At 44.0% G+C, this 21,018-nt stretch overlaps 1 protein-coding gene across 4 annotated transcripts in view; it reads left to right on the top strand.

The window, feature by feature from the left end:
- Positions 1-4,465: 4,465 nt before the first annotated feature.
- Positions 4,466-21,018, top strand: part of ADCY2 (adenylate cyclase 2) — a 427,841-nt gene continuing 411,288 nt past the window's right edge. Inside the window, exon 1 of one of the 4 annotated variants that reach the window (XM_082454368.1) lies at positions 4,466-4,817. In XM_082454368.1, coding sequence (XP_082310494.1) covers positions 4,590-4,817 — 228 coding nt within the window. In that variant the 5' untranslated portion in view covers positions 4,466-4,589. The remainder of the gene's footprint in view (positions 4,818-21,018) is intronic. The other 3 variants (XM_082454366.1, XM_082454365.1, XM_082454367.1) reach the window with 3 other exon arrangements.

Below are 21,018 nucleotides of genomic sequence, written 5' to 3'. Positions count from 1 at the left end.
CTTGAGAAATAATTTATGAAATAAACCAAGCAAGTAAGGTTTTTCAAAAGACGTGTCAGGATCATCCCACACGGAAGGGGAAAGAAAATGAATATATTAATGGTCCATTCAGCAACTTTTTATCTGATGCTCTAAAAACTGAACTGCAGAAGAGTTCCTTAGTGAGCTCAGAGAGTTAATGAGGCTTCCCGGAGCTAGAAGCTGGCTTTGGTTGTGTGGTTTCTGTATCCACAGACTCCGGTTCAATCAAAATGTAAATGTTATCTGGGTACACAAAACATATTTCATGGTGATAATGAATCTGTTGACATAGTGTTCATACTTTATTGTATAAATTTTAGTGATGGATTTGCCAGAGAGAAAAACGAATACACAGGGAAATGCTCCTCGCTCAGCTCTACAATATGCTCCGGGTTGACACGTGTCTGTGTCTGTCCTTGCCTTTAATCAATCAGAGCACTGTGACATTGGGAAGAGCCCAACAGCGTCCTTATTGAGTGAGCTAATCTAACTGGATTTGGAATAGGAACTAGAAGATGGGTTATTTTTAAAGGAAAAGCCACTGATTCCAATACCTGTCCTGCAGCATAGTTACTTAACAGATGTATAAGCGCTCAGGTGTGTTATCGTGTGTGTGAAAGATGATCAGATTAGGAGGGGAGAGGTGGCCTGCAGTCCCTGGGTGCAGGAGTCTGTCAGCTTCAACTCAAGCTTGCGCCCCCTAGGCTCTGCACACAGGCAGAGATGCCAGGACTGTTTGGTGTCTCTAGCTGGCAGGACCAGCTCTCTAATGTGCAGGGCTCAGGGCAAAATAAACACGGGTATCAAGAATTTCAACATGGCGACAGCAGGACCTTAAACCAAGCCCGGGGCCCTGTGCAACAGCACTAATCACGCTCCCAGGAAGCCTGCCCTGCCTTCTGGGTTCTGAGGATGGAGGGCTGCCCTCTAGCGTCTCAGGAAAAATGAATTCTCCTTTCTCATGCTTATTCTTCCTTCTTTCCCCCCAATCTCTCAGGCCCGGTTAGAGCTTCCATAGTAAGTTTCTTTGTGCATTTTGTCGCAAGTACATTGATATGGAGTAAATTTGCGGGAAAACCCCTTTGCTCTTCGTGTCTTACCCTCGGCATAGCAGCCCTGCTACCCAAAGGCACCGAAATGGACTCCTTGGGGTCCCTTTAATTGCATGAGTCTATATTTCATGCTCCTGGCTTTGTACTAAAGGGCATTTTTCATTCCACTTCATGCTGCTTGTGGGTTATTATTTCGTTGTTTTCTTTTTTTTTGCCTTCAAAATAGAAACTGTTGTGAACTTTTAAAAAGGTATATTTGGTGCAATTGATTCTAAAATGCTGATAGAATAACTATAATGATTATATTGGTTCATATTTTGTATTAAACATAAAGAGGTCCTCATAAAAATAAGCCCCCAAACTGAAACAAACGAAAAACCCAATATAACCTCCGGAAGCCTGACATATCTTGATTATTATATTATATTCCTTCCACGACCTTTGTCCACGATGGTGAAATTTAAATCATATGGGGGACTTGGGGATGGATGTTGATTTTTGCTCATGTTTTGTTTTTTGTAGCCTTACTTTTCAAAGTACATTGGAAATTCCTAGAAGGGTCCTAGGCTTGGTCCTTTTTTTCCCTCTTGAACATCTGGCATATGATAGGCACAAAATAAGTATTTATTGAACGAATTAATGAAAGAATGAGTGATAAAAAAAGTCATAAGGGTCAAGGACAACAGTTCCTTCATGCAGAGTCTCTTTAAATTATATTCTGCCATTGTATTTAACAAAATCTCCTAGAAATCTTACAGCCACACCCCTTTACCATGTGGAGGATATATATATATATAGGGTATAGCTACTGGTTGTTAACTGGAGAGAAGGAGAAAATACTTAAACATGTACTGTTCCCTTACGAGTCTCTCAGTACTTTTAACCATAAACCTAAATTACAGATTATTTACTTTTTCTTCCTTCTTGAGTGGGTAAAGGCAGCCGTTTATCAATACAAAGGGTGAAGAAGCATCAAGAATTGGAGAGGAGAAGTTGCTCCGAAAGGAAAAGACTGGAAATGCGCAGCTCTGCCCAACCTAGACAGACCATGGGCAGAGCGGGAGGAAGGGGAGAATCCTCACGACAGCAGCTGTGCAACTTCCCACTCACCCGGGCTTCCTTAGGAGACGCTGGTCTCGGGATATTTATAAATCCGATTCATCAGCGCTGTCTTGCAGCTTGTTCTCAGAACCACCAAAACCCTAAAATCCCCCAGTCCAAAAGAAAGAACTGAGCCCGATGGGTGAGTCTGGACCCGCGGGTAAAGCTGAGATTTGAATTACCCCGGGGGGGTGGGGGGCGGTTACGTCTACCGCCAGGGGTGGGCAGGCAAAGCGGGGTGAGGGCGCAGACCAGGAACTCGACAAAGAAGAGTTCCATCTCCTGCGAGGGCAGGAGGCCGTGGGACCCCCCAGGACACGTTCGGGGTAGGGGGCTTCTCCCATCCGTTGCCTCCTTCCATTTCTTCTCCTCTGCAGGTCTAGGGCAGGAGGGAAGGCCCAGGGCTAGGTGGAGTCTGGTGGGCAGGGCCCGTGGCCAAGAATCCAGTGTCCGGGACACGCTTCCGTTTTACTCCCCCATCCTTACCCACCGGCCAAGGTCTCGGGCAGCCGGTGGCAGAGCTGTGCCCTTCTCTGGTCTACACCCCCTGAGCAGAGCAGGCATTAACTGCGGCTAAAAATAAAGTCACTAGGAGGCTCCGGGCCCCTCTCCCCTCGTGGCCTGGGTCCTGCCGTCACTGGGCACGCAGCTACCCAGCTCACATGCCTCTGTCCCGCAGGGGGACAGGAGGACCAAGAACGGGCAGCGGGACAGTTCGGGAAGGTTTCCCAAGTGTTAGGCGGTGCCACGGCTCAGAGCCCCCTGCGCTGGTCTCTGGTGCTGGAACAGACAAGTGCATAGGAACAACCCCCGGCCGTGTGCTGGTGCCCGAGAGGAGAGGGTCGCGGTGCCTCGGTTTCCTTAGGCTTCGGGTGGAGGTGGGATTTGTGGGTCTTGGGTACAGACAACTCTCGACTAGGAGGAACCCTCCAAAAGTGTGGGCTCCTTTGGAGAGCACCAAGGAGTTCCCCTACCGCCCAGGGAGAGGGCCAGCGGGCTCGACCCCCAGGCGTGTCGGGAGGGGACACTGGCCCTGCAGATATCGGCCCCCGCGCCCAGTCTCCCGAGGTGGCGTGGAGGAAGCGAATCCCAGAGCCGACCCTGCCCGCACCAGCGCCCAGCCGCTCTCCCCGGTCGCGCCCTCGCTGCCATCCCTGCCGCACAGCAGGGGCTCGGCGGGGGCCGTGGACCGACCAGAGGGCTCCCTCTAAACTCCGATACGGAAAACGCTTGCCCTATCGGGTACCTCCAAAGTGTGACTTAAGCTGAAACTGCAGGGCGCAAGTAAGGCGGCCTACCCGAGGACGTGGCGGGGAGCAGCGTTCAATCACACGGGCGGGTGTCCGCCTCGCTTCTCCATTGCGCATTTGGAGCCGTTCTCGGCCAAGGGGTCTCCTCGCGTCCCAGCGCCTTCCCGCACCCCGCAGGGAAGCCCCCTGCCCTCTGAGAGAGTGGGGAGGACCGTGAGAGCCCCCCAAGCCCGCTGTGCTGAGTTGAAGAAGAGGAGGGTGGGAACCCCCTACCCATTAAGGGATGCGGAGGGGCGGGGAATCCCTCCTCCGAGCGCACGGAGAGTGAAAAAGAGGAAGTCCCCTCGGTCCTCCGAGCAGGGGGTACCAAAGGATGGGAGGTGTCCTCCCGGCTACGCTCTGCGAAAGTGGGGAGGAGCGTGGGGGCACCCCGTCCACGCCACCCCCCGCACACCACTCAGAGCCTGGGGGGACTGGAGGGTGGGAGGGCCCCTCCCGGGAGGGCCCCTCCCCGCCGCACTTGGAGCCGGTGGCGAGGAGTTAGGAGCCTCCGCAGTCTTCCGAGCGAGGTCGGAGGTGAGGGCGGCAAGAAACGGGAACCCCCAGGCCGCCCTCGGGGACCGCGCAGGGCACGGTGGGAGCCCCCGCTCGACCCCAGGCTGAGACGGCGGAGGGGAGGTGGACCTTGCCCGCGCCGACCGTGGGCGGGTCTAAGAGGGGGACCCCCGGGGCTGGGGCGCGGCCCCCGCCTCTCCCCGCCCAGCACGCGGCCGGGCGCGCCGGCCCCCCGCCGTGCCCAGCGCGCGACCCGGCCGTCGGGGGGCGGCAGTGGGTGGAGGCCCGGCTGCGCCGCGCGGGGTGCGGGCAGAGGCGGGTCGAGCGCCCCCTGTCGCACCCGCCCCCTCCCGCGCGGTGGCGGCAGCGGCGCCGCCGGGAGCTGCCCCCGAGGCCGCCGCCCGGCCCCCGCCCGCGCGTCAGCGCGCCCAGCCCGGGGCGCCGAGCTCCGCCCGCGCCGGAGGCCCCTGCGCGCAGCTCGGAGCGCGGGCAGCGCGGCCGGCCGAGGCAGCGCGGGGCTGGGACGCGGGCGGCGGCGGCGGGCGAGCGGGCGAGCGGGCGGCGCGGCCCCGGCCGGGCGCGCTCGGCGGGCGCCCCGTGAGCCGCCCCGATGTGGCAGGAGGCGATGCGGCGGCGCCGCTACCTGCGGGACCGCGCCGAGGCGGCGGCGGCGGCGGCGGGCGGCGGCGGCGACGGCGACGGGCTGCAGCGGTCCCGGGACTGGCTCTACGAGTCGTACTACCGCATGAGCCAGCAGCACCCGCTCATCGTCTTCCTGCTGCTCATCGTCATGGGCGCCTGCCTCGCCCTGCTCGCCGTCTTCTTCGCGCTCCGCCTGGTGAGTGGCCTCCCTGCGGGACCTGCCCGCGCGCCCCGGGGCCCCGAGAGCAGAGGGAGGTGCCCGCCGAGCCGCGTCCCGCCCGGGGCTATCCCTCGGCCCGCGGCGCCCTGCCCCTCCTGCCCGCCCGCGGCCGACCTGGCTTGGGCGAGAACTGAGGGCGAGAGAAAAGTTTCCTCGGAAGGTTCTGCCCAAAATAAAGTTGCCGGGGTGTGCACCGGATGGACGGCCCGGGTGTGCGTTTTCCACCTCTGCGCACCCGCTGGCAAACTCGCCGCGCTTTCCGCTCGGCGCCGCTGGCCGCAACAGCCGCTCCACTAGGTCTGTGTCCATCCGAATCAGCCTCGCACCTCTTTGCGAGGCCGCTGCCCAGCCCCGGGGCTGGCGTTTTAGTTATTTAAAACTCTCTAAAAAGCCTGACTTGGGTAAGTGCTGAATGGCGAGGAGAAATGAAAACAAGTATATTATTATACATCTTTGCCTTTAAATCTGTATGGTTTAGTCCCATAGACAGGGCGAGATGGGGTGTTGACCTGTTGTGAGTCTTCAGCCTTCAAGTGTATAAGTAACAGGCATCCGTGGACCGTTGCTTTCCTATTTCTAGACAGGTAGTTAGTCGTGTTTACTGTTTTGCACAGGTTATTAAACTGGATTTCATCACTAGGAGCGTAATGCAACTCCACAGCTGATGTCAATTTTGTCAATTTAGATTTTTCGAGGAGAAATCCTTGGCTCATTCCCGTGAGCAGTGAGGGGAAATCTGTAGATGGCGGTAAGCTTCCTGTTAGTGATCTTTCTGTTGGTGTGGTTCAAACTTTTGCACCGCCTATGATATGTATGTGCAGATTGAGTGCCAGGCATTGATTAATCAGTGAGATATTTTTGGTCAGTGGTTGATCTGGGGATGTCTGCATCGAATGATGTCTTTTTAGCTTAGACTATAAACATACACCTATATTCATGTCCTCGGAGCAAAGGCGTGGGTATTTGCTTTATTTCAACACGTGTGCACAATAGCTGTCCTTGGTTTTTGGCAATTTATTCTTCATATCCTGAGCCAGATGGTGCTCAAATATTATGCATGGGAAAACTTATCATCTGGGTTCTTTAAAAAATGAAGTTTTCTTTTTCGCCACACTAGTCAAGAGGTGTTGTCTTCTGCTGGAATTCAATGACATAAGAATAAAAATTAGAAAGTAAATAGAACATCACGATGCCACCGATCACAACTGGGTCTTTCATTATACAACATAGAGCAGAGAGCACCTTAATTCTGTATTCTGGGTGTGAGTTCACAGCAGTCTTCACACCCTTGTTACCAGCCTGGAATGCTCCCTGGAATGGCATCTTTGTCTCTTCTCACCACTTTTTAGGGCCAAAGAGGACCTGACGAGAGACTTCTGCTCTCTGCTCAGTCTCATTGGCAAGCAGGGTCTCTAAAAGCATCTCCTTCTCATTTCCATTCTTGCAGGGAAGAAAACACATCCCTTTTCCTCTGGAAAAAGCAGCCAGGACATTGCTACTTGTGATTCTGTTGAATCTGTAATCCAAACCCGTTCTGGCTGGTTCTCTTCCAAATGGAAAAGGAGGAGCAGGTGATGGCCTATTTATAGCACCATTAATATATTTAAAGACAAATGTGAAGTTCATGCTCCCCTGCACGCACCGCTTTGTTTGCTATCATACAGATTTCTAACTTCTTAAACCTTGATCTACGTAGATGTTCTTGAATGGGTCGTCAGGGATTCAGCACAGTCAGCTGAAAGCTCCCTTCTCTAATTTGTCTTTGATCTTTGTGTTTCTTTACCCAGTTCCTTTATGTTCCATTTCACGTGGTGCAAATGCTGGAGTGGTATCTTTTTAAAACGTTTATTCAGGCATCTTTACTTTGCTTGATAAATCCATCATTCCCACACTCTCCTGGCGTTCAGCTAAATCACTCTAAGTACAAAGCAGGCACTTCCCATGGCATGGCTGTAGCCCAGGGTGAGGTACAGAGATGGTGGAATGGATCCTATCCTTTGCTCTACCTAAACCATGCTCTGACTACTCTGTAAATCCTTCTAGGTAATGAGCTGTGCAGAAATGTTCCAGAATCAGGAAGGGTGACGTGGTCTGGTGGAAAGGCTACCTTCAAGTGGGCACTGGGGCTGCTGGGCCTGGCATTGGGAAATGCATGGGAGGAATGGGCACTGTCCTCTGAAACTTGACCTTAGGAAGTACTGGCACAGTTCTGAGGTCTGGACAGCTCATTTCTATTTTGCTTTTAGTAATAGCATAAACAGCAGTTCCACTTTACAAAAAATGTTCTCCATCCACGTAGTCAAAGATGGCTGGGTTAGGAGCATTGGAAGATGGGACAGAGTTAACATGGAGTCATGTGCACACAGAGTGGGGTGAATTCATTTCTCAGACTGACCAGAGCTTGGCTTCCCAGAGATCTACACTGGGAGACAGAAATAGCTGCCTGGGCCCCGCCCAGGTTTCCACCTTCGAGCGCTTTACTAGAATCGCTAGGCTCTGATGTAGTTCAGGAACTCGGAAGATCTCTTTTTGCTGCCTGAAATCTTGGACAGATTCTTCTTTCCCATGAATCTGCCTGATTTTGATTTCCACTAGGCTTCCATCAGTTCTTGTAGTAGAAAAAGTCTGGTAACTTTCTTAATGCATATCCATAGTTTTCTGGAACATTTGGATCACAAGATGATCCTGATAGTATCCAAGTGCATAGTGATTTTTTGGTATATGTAATTGCCTTTGTGTGAAGTGACTTGAAATATCTCTTAAAAAGAAAAAAAGTAAGCTTTGTCTTGACTTAGTATTTCCCTAATTGGCATTATTCACAATCTGCTTTCACTTAATTTCAATTTATGGTCAATCTATGCGTCTGCATCATTGATCATGAAGATAAGTAACCTGCAAAGTATTTTTGTTATATTTGAAAAAGTAAATTCTGAATTGAAACTTTACTATCTTGCTTAACTATTTTCTACATAAAAGGTGATTAAATAGGTTTAATCCCATATTTGTTAAGAAATATCAAGACGAAACAAATAGCACATATGATAGCATGTCTTGAATTTTAATATCTTGTTTAATAATATGAAAAATATTTTCTGTTGCTTATGATGGAAATTTTTGATGTTGGTACTGGGCATGGTGAACAAAATTAAATTACCCTCTGGCATGAGAAAACTTGGAACTAATAAGACCAAACTTTAAGTTCTAAGTCTTCTGAGGTAGCTTCATTTTCCAGGACTGGTTCTTATTACTAAATGCATGAAAACCTCTTCTCAGAATCAAATCCTCTCTCATTTATTATGTCCAAAATCAGCCAGCTTCTCTCAAAATTTGCCCGTCGTGGTTAGGAAAGGCTGACATAAATTTTTTAGTTTGTCAAATACCAGCTAGCTCCAGCCAGATTTGTTTTGGTTAAAATTTATGATTAGGGATGGTCAATATTTCAACTGGAATGGAAAAATTTCATTCCCATAAATTTTAAATAGTCACATATTGCAATAGAATAGTTTTTTTCTGTTTTTTTTACCTGTTTTTTTTTTAGTTTGGTAATAATATCCAAATGAGTATATACTTTCATCAGTATTAAATATGTAACATGTATGATTTTGACAGAATATGATCTACCTTCTTGCTTTTACTGTGATTCGGTGTGCTAGATCTTTCAAACAATGACCGTAAGTACTTCATTACAAATCAGTGTTCCAGCATCAGGTGTTTTTTCTAGGGGCAGATATATGAGTGTTTCTTTTCTCTATACATGGAGAAAGAATCCTAATTTTTCCAAAAAAAATTTTCCAGAATTTTTCATTTTCCAAATAAATGAATTCAATCATTGTAGAGGCAAATTGCCTTTATTATTCCAGACATTATTTCAGCGCCCCTAGTGGGTGGAAGGATCAATGGGGAGAAGTCTTTTCTTGGGGAGTGGAAGGCTGGAGAAGGCAGATAAATATGTCTGACATCTCCTCTAAGGAGCAGGTAATTCTCTGCATACCTTCTCTAGTCTCTTAATTCTGGGGGTGGAGGGGTAGTGCATGCTTTTAGGAATTGGAGTGGAGGCAGCTAAAGGTCCGTCTTTCTGCGAATTTCTCTATACATGCAGGAGAATCTTACTTGGCAGGTGTTTGTAATTTGCAACCAGTAATTCAATAAGTCACTTTAATTATGAATTAACTGTGGTATAAACAAACGACAACGAAAAACTGTAGTTTTCTGCAGGAAAGATGGTTGCAGTTTAGAGGCCTAGCAAGAAAGGATTTGGAAGCATCCTTTGGATATTAAAGTGCATAATTAAATATATGCACGGTACCTTGCCTTCTCCATTTAAAAAAGGCAGAGTGTAATGGTTAAGAGCATCTATCTTTGTTGGCATTTTGACTTTGTCCCTTTCCATCTCTGTGACCTTGGGCAGATTGTTCAACTTCTCTATGCCCCAGTTTTCTTGTTTGTAAAATGAAATGGTACCTGCCTTCTAAGGTGATGGTCCCAATCAGTACACGTGAAGCACGTAGAAGAATGCCTGGCACAGAGTATGCTCTCAGAAACTGTTGTCATTACTGGGTCTTCTGTAGTTGCATTTTCATTGCTGCTGTGAAAAACACGTAGTCACATAATATTAGAGCTGGAAGGGCGCTCATGCTACAGAGGAGGAAACCGAGACCCAAAGCTGGTGGCTCTTGTCTTTAAGGGTGCAGTTGTGGTGCTGGATGTCTGACTCTGCCTGAGTGAACTAGGCTGGTGATCACTGCAGATCTAGAATCTCCAGCTCTGGTCCTAGCACAGCCGCAGTTTTCTTGTTGAAATTTCATGCTGCTAGGAAAGTCCTCAAGCTTCATTCTGTGGATGGGGTTACATTTCCATTTTTTTCTCTTTTAATGTTAAAGAATTGTAGGGATGCTTCCCCACGATTAACTCCTTGGGGTTCTTTTATGCTGAATATTCCCAGGGTTTTCCCATTAAGCAGCAGGTGTATTTGTAACTTTGCTTTCATTGGCCAAGTCCCCGGCGTGAATACTGTGACCTGTAAAATCCATTCCTGTTGAGCTCTGTGTGAAACTTACTGGTATTTTTTAACTTAAACATTCTATTTAAAAGATACTAATGCTGTTAGAGCTGATCTGCTACTTTGGTAAAGGTGTCTCATGGTTCTATTAATTACTTCGATCTGTTTGTTCAGGAATTGCTAGTGATGGGACAGTCAGGGCTGGGTGCTTGTGCATAATCCACTGGTACCCTAGTTCCTTCTATAACTCGATATTGACATCAGTACGATCCACTGGGCTTCACTCATTCTTCCCTCACTGATATTCACAGAGTGCCTACCGGGGCCTGCACTGAGATGGGCATCCCCCTGGGTGGCATTCCATCCAGAAGCCGCTCATCTTCTACACGCTGCCATTTACCTGTCAATACTAGGGTGGTCTGTTAGCCTGGACGCCGTGAGCTCAGAGTGTCTGCATCTGGTCCTTTCTAGCTTTGCTTCCTCTGGTGCTTTCTAGCTTTCTAGCTTTGTTTCCTCCAGGGCTTCCCCTCTCCTCGAAGCCGCCCGTGCCGCTTATCCAAGTTCAGACTCTCCTTCTTGAGCTTAAACAGGCCAGCCTGTGCTGTGCATTCCTATCAGTATTGGTTGCTGCCTCTGATGCCTGCAAAGCTCATTTATTACACGAAATGATTTACCCACTCCATGACTGTCATCTGACGTGCAGAATAGTTTGGTCAGTTCGTCTTGTCTCGTCAACTAATTGTTAGTTCTTTCAGGGAAGAAACTTAGCACCCCCATATTTAATACAGTGCTAACCAGATCGCAGGTGCTTAATTAACATGTATAATTTAGGGGGTAGATGCATTTTTCCTTTGCTGCTGTCATTCCCATTGTGTAGCCTCTTGTTAAGAGCATAAAACTGTCACTAGACCTGGATCTGGTCTCAATGTTGCCACTTAGTGTTCCTGACAAATTAATTTATCTGCCGTGGACTAAAATGAATAACACAGCCAGGCTCAGGAAGATCTTCTGGGAACTAAGTAAGATGGATCCTGTGGACATTAGCACAGAGCTGGGCACATGTCTTACCCAAAACAAATGTAGGTCATTTTTATTATTATACTTGCAGCACACAGGGTTCTCCTTGTCACGGTCCCCTGTAGATGTATTTCAGGCTGACAACTAAATGAGTACTAGAATTTTCAAACCTGGGTATGAAAGAACAGGAGATGTTTTTCTATTTATGTGATAAGTATGAATATAGCTTTGAGTTACTTAAAAAAAAGATGGAGAAGCATAGGTAGTTTAATTAAAGTCATATTTTGACACAAGTTACCATTCTCTAGCACTAAAATTCTGCCAAATTGACACTGCTATTGGCCTTCATATTTTTTCAATTTTGTTAGCTTTGGATAATGTTATGTAATGTAAAATGAACGACAGTGATAAGATAATATTTACCAGGCAGTTCCCTGGTGTCAAACTAGGAAATAGATACACATCTGGTGATGCTGGTTTGCAACCACCAGGTGCGTTTGGGAGGAGAGAAAAGGATTGTTGAGTCAGCTTGTGTGTTTGATCCATTTGGCCAAATTAAGACTTTGCTAATGTTGCTTCGATGCCCTGTTTGTATAAAGATACAATAAAGATCACAAGGAAGGGAACCGGGAGAGGTTTGGAGGAAGACTTCATTAGTTCATCTGTTGCTGTCAACGTTACAAATAATCATTTTTGCTCCCTCCTTTCACTTGGGCTTATGCTTCCATCCCCAGGTGCCACCTTCAGGTGAGAGAGAGTGATGGGCAGAGTTATGAGATACTCAGCCTAAAAAACCCCATGAGCAGCTCTGCCAACTAGTTTTCTGACTCTGCCCAGGGCTGTAGAACGACAGTGCCAAGACAGAAAGAACGAGAATACAGACGTGGGTCACCACCGTTAGGAATGCATAAGGCCAATTGTATCTCAGAGTCGAACCAAGTCACTTTTTGCTTGAAATGGAAAATTTCAGTATTAGCACAATTAAAATCTATTGAATGAATATTTTATTGCATTTGAAACATACAAACATAAAGTACAATAGCTTCTTTTTAGAACGTCGAAGTTCTTGAGAAGACTTCTCAAGATGATGATTATTGTCTGAGAGAATCTTATGAATAAATCAAGTGTCTAGGGTAACCACCCTACAGAAGGTTCCTGGTGGAGACGATGGCGGACCAACACCATGGTGATGGGAGCCCTGACTGCAGGGTTTTGGGATTAGAATTTCTACCCAATTTCCACCAGTGTCCTTTATCATCCCTCAGATATAATGATGCTGGAATATTACAGCCAGGACGGGCCAGAGCTCATAGGTGCTGGCTTCCATTCCATGCTTACCCCAAATGCTGAATTATTGCGTGTGTTTTAAATGTACTGTATTATTTTTAAGCTCTATAAAAAAAGGGAAAATAATTAAGATTTCAAGCTACTAGTGAGCTGTGGATATGATGAAGGAAAGGAAGTTTTAGACTGGTGCATTAGTAGAACTAATAAAAGCTATGTGATGTTAAAAATTCAGAGGATAAGGAGATCAGATGAATAAAAATGAAAGAAATAATGAAGAAATGTTAACATGGTTCACACATATGGTTGATCTAATATCTAATCCTTTCCCATTATTGACTTGCAGTTAATTCAAACATATAACATCCATATTCTTCAGAATTGGACTTTAGGTGCACAGAATGGGATTTATCATTTGATTAATTTGATTAACCTTTGATTCTTGAGCTCAATCCTCGTTTATATCTATTTGGCTTGCTTGTCTATTTACACTAAAATTAAACATCCACGAACCCAGTCCAAACTAGAATATCCCCAATAATGTATTTCAGTCTACACTGCACCTCTCCCATTCCCCTACCTACCCTCAGAAGTAAACTTCATTTGCACTTTTTGTTTGTCATTCTCTTGCTTTTCTTTTTGTTCATTTTATCATACATACCCTATATATATATCATGTGGTACATGTGTGGTATAAAGTGGTGATCGAGGTCCATTTACATATTTTTTTTCCTGTGGAGAATCAATTTTTGCTAATTCATTTTAGTTACTTCTTTCCCCAAATCTGTTATAAATCAAAATTGCATATATGAGTCGTTTGTTATGGGCTATCTTTTCTCTTCCATTGGTTAAGTTTTGTTCTTTTTTGATACACACACACACAGAGTATAATTACTAAGGTTTATAATACTTATTTATATTGGGCAAGGGAAGTAACATTCAACTCTTTGAAAAGTTTCTTGGTTATTATTGAATTTTTGTTCTTCCATATATATTTTACAATCAACTTATTTTAACCTCAATATGAAAAAACTCAAGTGGGATTTTGTTAGTGTTATATTTAATCTATTGATTCATTGCTGATAATTGATATTTTATGATATTAAAATTTTCTATCCATGAACATGGGCCATCTCTCCATTTATGTGCTTCAGTAATGTTTTACAATTTTCTATAGGCTGTTCTTACTTCTGAGTACCAAAAGATATTTTGTATTTTATTGCTTACTGTAAATGATGTTTTAAAAATTATGAATTTCTACTCTTTTGTTGATAATGTAAAAGAATATAATTTTGGATATTATTTTATAGCTACACAACTTATCATATTCTTTTTATTACTGGTAGCTTAAATGCAGATTCTTTCAGGTTCTCTACATAGACAATCATATCATCTGCAAATAATGAGAGTTTTATTTCCTTTTGTCCAATCCTAAGGCATTTCATTTCTTTTTCTTGTATTATTGTGCTGGCTGGAAACTCTAATGTGTTATTGACAGAACTTGTGATTGAGGGTATCCTTGCCCTTTTTCCTAATTTTAAATAGAATTCCTTCATAGTTTATCCACTTAGGATGATGTTGGTTACAGATTTTTATAGATATCCTTTGCGATTCCCTTTTGTTCTAATTTATAAAAAAAGTTTAAACGTGATTGGGTGTTGAGTTTTACCAAATTGAGATAATTATAGGATTTTTTGTTGTTTTTTAATGTCAAAGTAATGGATAATAATTTTCTATTATTTAACAATTTTTAAATTTATTTATTTATTTATTTATTTATTTATTTTTGGCTGTGTTGGGTCTTCTTGCTGCGTGCGGGCTTTCTCTAGTTGTGGCAAGTGGGGGCCACTCTTCATCGCGGTGCACGGGCCTCTCACTATCGCGGCCTCTCTTGTTGCAGAGCACAGGCTCCAGACGCGCAGGCTCAGTAGTTGTGGCTCACGAGCTCAGTTGCTCCGCGGCATGTGGGATCTTCCCAGACCAGGGCTCGAACCCGTGTCCCCTGCATTGGCAGGCAGATTCTCAACCACTGCGCCACCAGGGAAGCCCTATTTAACAATTTTTATATTCCTGATACAAACACAGTTCTTATGATATCTCTTATAAAATGTTGGATATGAAGTACTAACATTTTGTTTAAGATTTTTGCAAGCATATTCTTTGGTGAAATGAGTTTGGAATTTTTCTTTATCAAATTGTCATTTTTCTTTTATAAGTTTTTCTGGTCTTATAAAATAAATCAGGGAATATGCCTTCATTTTTAGTTTTCTAAAAGTTTTCATTATGTTAGAGTTGATAGAATTTGCTTAGAAAACCACATGGGTTTGTTGCTTTCTTTGTAGAGAGATTTTAAAATTTCTGCTTCAGTATCTTTGATAGTAATAGGATTATAGTATTTCTAACTTTACTTCTCAAGTCAGTTTCTGTAAGACTTTTCTAGGAATCTTTGCATTTTGTCCCAATTCTCAAGTTTAATGGCATATATGTGATAATACTGTTCTCAATTTTACACTTTACATATACTATATCTTCGGGTTTTATTTATAGTGTTATTTTTAAGTGCTTTCTTTTTTTACTTAATCTCATCAGATGTATGTTTTGTCTTAACATACATTAAGACAAAATATTTGCATTTTTGCTTTCTATCTTTATTACCTCTTGTGTCAATCAGAACATATTAGAATATGCTATGGAAACAAACAACTCCAAAATCTTAACAGCTTAACACAATAAAGGTTTATATTTTGTTCAAGCTGCACAGTAAATTTGAGTCAGCAGAGGAATTCTCTCACACCAGTCACTCAGAGATTTAGAATGAAGGAAGTTGCATCCCACAGGATCCTTCCTTTCTTGATTGCTATACTAGGGAGGAAAAGAGTGCTTCACTCTCTGGCAATTGACATCTTCCACATGGAAGTGACACATCACTTTTACTCATTTTTCATTGACCAGGGTAAGTATCCTAGTTATCTTTTGCTGCATAAAATACCCCAGAAAACTTAGCAGTTGAAAACATCAACATCGTTTATTTTCCTCCTGAATCAGCAATTTGGGCAGGTTTGGCAATGGCAGCTCATCCCTGCTCCATGTGTCAATTGGGATGGCTTAAAGGCTGAGAGCTGGAGTCCCTGGAGGCTTGCTCACTTACATGTCTAGTGTCATTGCTGGCTGGTAGCTGAAACTCAACTGGGACTGTTGGCTGGAACACCTTCACATGCCTCTCCACATGGTTACTTGACTTCTTCACCGTATAGTTGCTGGGTTCCAAGAATGATCATCCTCTAAGAATCAAGTGGAAGTGCATGGCATCCTTATAATCCTGTCTCTGAAGTCAGATAACACCACTTCCATCATGGTCACAAAGAACTGCCCAGGTTCAATTGAGGAAGACATAGAACCTCACTCGATGAGAGGAGTGCCAGTCACATATGGGATGGGATGTATAATGGCCCCCATTCGTGGGAAATACAGTCTACCACGGTACCTCATATAGCACATCAAATTCCCATATGCCTACAAAGAGGATGCATCAGTTAGCTTGTTCTGCGTAACAAACCACCTCCAGAATTAACAGATTGGAATAACTATTTTATTTAGCTCACAATTCTGTGGCTCATCCCTTGGTTCTAGCTATTCAATTGATCTCTGCTGGTCTGTCTCTTGTTTGTGTGGTCAGCTGGCAGCTGGTGGGTCAGTTGGTAGCTGGATCATCTAAGGTGTCCTCATTGACATATGAGGCCAGTTGGCAGGCTGTCAGCCAGGGCTGTTGGATAAGGTGACAGAGTCACTGGGCTCGTTTAGCAAACTAGCCTGAGCTACTTTGCATGTAGGGTTCTAAAGATCAATGAGGAAGAAGGCAAGCCCCGATACCTAAGTATTTTCACGTCTTTATTTCATGCAACTGTTGTCAAATTGGCCAACGAGAGTCACATGGCCAGGACCAGACTCAGTGTAGGAGAGAATTACACAAGGGCTTGGATATAGGGAAGGGAATTAGTACAGCCAGTTTTGCTGACAAAACCATAACAGAGAGGTGAACTAGAATGTTTAACAGCGCTATTACTACCACAGTGCACCTACCTGGTCGCCAGACATTTAGTTTACTCCTTCCTTAAGAAAATACATACATCCCTTTCTCAAGAGAGACCGCTCCAAAGTTCCATCCACTAATGGCAAGAAGCTCAGAGTCTAGGATCTGTGAATGAAGAGCACTAGTTTGTTCAAAGGGAATGCTGAGCAGTCATTTCACATGAAGCCTGAATGTGGCTTCTTTTTTTTTTTTTTAATTTTAATTTTGTTGGAGTATAGCTGATTTATAATGTTGTGTTAGTTTCAGGTATACAGCAAAGTAACTCAGTTTTATATATATATGTGTGTGTGTGTGTGTATATATATATATATATATATATATATTCATTCTTTTTTAGATTCTTTTCTCATATAGGTTATTACAGAATATTGAGTAGAGTTCCCTGTGCTATGCACTAGGTCCTTGTTGGTTATGTATCTTATATATAGTGGTGTGTGTGTATTCATCCCAAGCTCCTGATTTATCCCTCCTGTGGCTTCTTTTGATCTGGAGACCTGTGGACTGAAAAGACGTTATCAACCATTCAGCCACCCAGTGCACAAAGGATGGCCACAAAACTCTCCCATTATCCCAAGGGAAGAATGACACACATTAATCTCTGGTCATACCAATTATAAATTCCCCTGGGCAGACAGTTTGAGGGTCCCTGGCCCTGGGGATGGGGATTGCTTCTTCATTAGATCCAGACTCTTGTCCTGGAAATAGACCCTTGTCTATTATTTCCTGTGACATCTGAACCCTCCACTGGGGAGGTTCTTCCTTATTGGCCATCGTTTTGACCACAGCTGGATTGATTGTTGGGGAATATTTCCTTCTTGGGGACTGAGCAATTTTCTCAACCTCTTTCTTGCCATAGATAGAGAACTCCAAATTTCCTTTGTCTAGAACAGCCGAAGTTCACGTTGGCATTTCTTTTGGAAACAAAAATCTTTCAAAACTTCTTTGAATTCTTCTCTGTTTAATTTCAGTCATCTCCCAGTGTCAGAGGTCATGTTCTTTTCAAGACATACTTCTGTGATTTGCTAGATTTCTCTGCCTTTTCACTCCATCTATCTCTCAGTCTTTCTCTCTCTCCCTCTCTCTATCAGTCTGTGCATGCTTTGAGCCTGTTTGGGAAACACAATTTCTGGTTCTCTTTTCCTTGCGCCTTTTTGTTCAGTTGAAAGAATTTGCTGGCACCATACTTTTAGTTGGACTTTAGTCTGAAGCACCTTAATCCATTCCGTCTTCAATAGTAGGTTTGATTTTTTTTTTTTTCTGCACATGGCTGAGTTTTAATCCCTCTAGGACCCAAGTTCTATCATTTATTGGTTGAGACTGAGAAGCATTTTCCTCTTCCTCTGACAAATCCATAGAATTCTGCTTCCCTTTCATCCCTCCTTACAACCAATCAGTTATTTTCTGAGCTTGTATTTTTCTTGTACCTTAACAAATGCAGTCAGCGGCAACATACGCACACTTGTAACATTGTGTTTGATGGCCCTTTCTAGAGTAGGGGTCAAACAAACTCTGGCCTGGGACCAAATCTGACCCACTGCCTATTTTTTCAAATAAAGTTTTATTGGAATATAGCCTGACCATTCATTTCCCTATGATCTATGACTGTGTTTAAGGTACAGCAGGCTGTGCTTAGTGTGACAGAGATCTTATAGCCAGTGAAGCCTAAAACATTTATGATCTGGCTCTTACAAAAGAAGCTCGCTGAGCCCTGCTCTAGACTTACAATTCTATTAGAGCATTTTTTGCCTTCCAGGACAGGAAGATATTTTGACCAAATGTTGGACCATTGCGTAGCTTGGGTTGCCACCTTTCAGTCTCTGATAATAGTTTCCTTGCTGCTTCTGCCACTTAGCAGCTATCAGTGCTGTATATTTGAGGTTTTGGGCAGCACTCTATTTCAGGTACCAATTTTTGTATCAGTAAAGATGTTATAGGTTGTGATGGGTTAATAAACAAACCTCATATTTGGCCTCCCACACCAGAGGTTTACTTCTTGCATACACGTTCTGGCCAGTGTGGGCCAGGAGGGAGCTTCTGCTCATCTGGGCTGGGCTGTAGGAGTCCTCCTCATGACAGATGCTTCTGTAATCATTGTACCATGGAGAAAAAGTGCTGTGAGACCTCTCACTGGCACTTACATGCCTCTGCCCAGGAGAGAAACACTTCACTTCTGTTCACATTTTTCTGGCCAAAGCATGGCTACTCGGAACTTCAAAGGAGGTCAGAAAGTACACCCAGAAGGAACCCAGAAGAAGGAAATAGGGAATATTTTGGAAAGTCCCTGACCATCGCATCTTCTTTCTACTTTCTTTGGGTTTCGTTCTTTTCCAAATATCTGAAGTGGGATCTTTAATTCACCAGTTTTCAGCCTCCTTTCTTAGTATGGAGCTTGGCAGCAACAGGGAGCATTGACATCAGCGGAGAGTCACTAGGCCAATCAGGACATGCAGGGATGTGCAGCCGCCGAAGGGAGCCCTTTCAGGAAGGAATGTAGTGGGGAGCCTGGTCCGGCTGCTTTGGTCAGAGTGCTGCACGTGGAGCAGGGCAGAGCCGGGCAGGCTGGGCCCCTCCAGGCAGCTCCACACGTGTCTCATCCACATCTGACCCTGCACATCGCCCTTCCTGGGGCTGCTTGGCTTCCGCCTCCCAAATCTTGTGCAGGCACCTGCGAGGGCCAGCTCTCATCTGGGAGCATTCCAGGAAGGGGATTCTGGTGAGGACTGGCTCCACTTTCCCCTCTCAATTCTGGCACAAATTCCTCTTCTGTTCAACTCTAACCAAGAGCCACGGAGGGAAAGGGGCTCTAAGAAATGTGACTCCCAGCAAAGCCAAATTGACAGTAGGACAATTCAGATCAACTTTTAAGATGAACAATTTCCCTCTGAGCACCACTTTTACTGCACAACACAAGTTTGCTCATGGGAAGACTTTCAAAATTTTTCACAATTATTTTGCGTTTTACATTTAGATCTATGATCCATTTTGAGTTGATTTTTGTGAAAGGTGTAAAGTATGTGTCTAGATTCATATTTTCATGTATCTATGAAATCATGTGGGTATCTATTTAGTTGTTCCATCCTTTCTCCATTTAACTGTCTTTGCGCCTTTGTCAACATCAGTTGACTACATTAACGTGGGTCTTTCCAGTCCGTTGATCTATTTGTCTATTCTGCATTACCACTCTGTCTTGATTACAGTTGCTTTGTACTAAGTCTTGAAATCAGGCAGTGTTGGTCCTCCAACTTTGTTCTTCTCCTTCAACATCGTGTTGGCTATTCTGGGTCTTTTGCCTCTTCGTTTAAACTTTAGAATCAGTGTGTTGATATCTACAAAATTAACTTGCTGTGATTTCGGTTGGCATTGCATTGAATCTATAGATTAATTTGGAAAGAACTGACATCTTGACAATATTTTCTTCCTACTTATGTACATGGAATATCTTCCTATTTATTTACATGGAATATTTATTGAGATCATCTTTGATTTATTTCATCATAGTTTTATAGAATATTTTAGTTAGAATTTTTATTTATTCCTTTCACACCTCATGGTAAAATGGAGTATGACTGTATATGTGGGAAAGAATGAAAAAATATATTTTCTGTTACGTATCACATACACACAACACACACATATATATTACATGACACATATACTTAAAGGCAAATGTGTAGCATAGCTAAAGGCTGATTTCTTTTTGCCCAGTGACAACCCTTCAGATTAATTTGTGCTAATCAAATATATAATCATTTAGAATGGAAAATTGGCATCATTTCAATAAGGAATAGTCAGACTAGCATTGGTGGAAAGTACTCAGATTTGCAGGAAAGAGGGAGTGATGGTCACCACAATAATAATCTCATTTATGGTACACCAGTGATGTACTCAACCCCGCCAGCCATGCAGTGTCTGTATTTCTGTTCATGTGAAGAAACAGGGACTTAGGGAGGCCCAGTGCTTACTCCAAGTTGCAGTTAGTGATGGAAATTGGTTTCTACCTTCAGTCTGTCGGACTTCAAAGCACTTCACTAAAATATCCTTTTTATAGAAAAGAAGTATTTTACATTAGACTATCCTTTACCATCTAAAAGAAGAACAGTACTGTTTAACAAAAAATGAAAAATACACGTGGAAAAGAATGAACATACAGATAATCTGTTGCTCCATGGAAAAGCCTCCAAGAAACAAAGCAGTTGTCACATAATAAATAAAAACAATGGGTGTTTAATAGGCTTGGCAATTAGAAGCGATCCCAAATTACCCCAAAATGCATTGAACAGGAAAGGATGAAATGGTCCAGGAGAGATAGGAGCCCATTATCATGAGAGTAGGTAATACCATGCTCAAGATCTCTCTTTTAAAGGCATTTTAGCACATTTTATTTATTTTGCATTGTATGGTAAATTTAAAAAATCTTTTTAAAGACATGTCTTAAAGGCATTTTCACACGTTTTAGTACTAATAAAGACATATTAGTACATTTCATTTAGTTTACATAACATGGTAAATTTTTTTTTCCACGAAGGGAGGAGGGGTGAGGATATATAAACATATTTAATTTAGATTGACAATGTTTTCACTGTTTTTGTTCACTTTATTTTGAGCTACTCTATTTGTTTTATACTCTGAATTTTGAAAACTCAACTAGCTCCTAAGGAAGCAGCCACGGGGGAGCTGTAGTGGCTTCATTCATTTTCCTGTCCACTGGGGCCGGAATAAAGGACGGTGGAGGCCCGTGTAATTCAAGGTCTGAGGGCGTTCCGCTGTTTCATTTACTTATTAGCCTT

Source organism: Balaenoptera physalus (genome assembly GCF_965194825.1).
Source record: "Balaenoptera physalus genome assembly, chromosome: 3".
In the NCBI taxonomy this organism is placed as follows: domain Eukaryota; kingdom Metazoa; phylum Chordata; class Mammalia; order Artiodactyla; family Balaenopteridae; genus Balaenoptera; species Balaenoptera physalus.
Note: the sequence above shows the minus strand (reverse complement) of the source record. Positions and strands in the feature narration are given on the sequence as shown.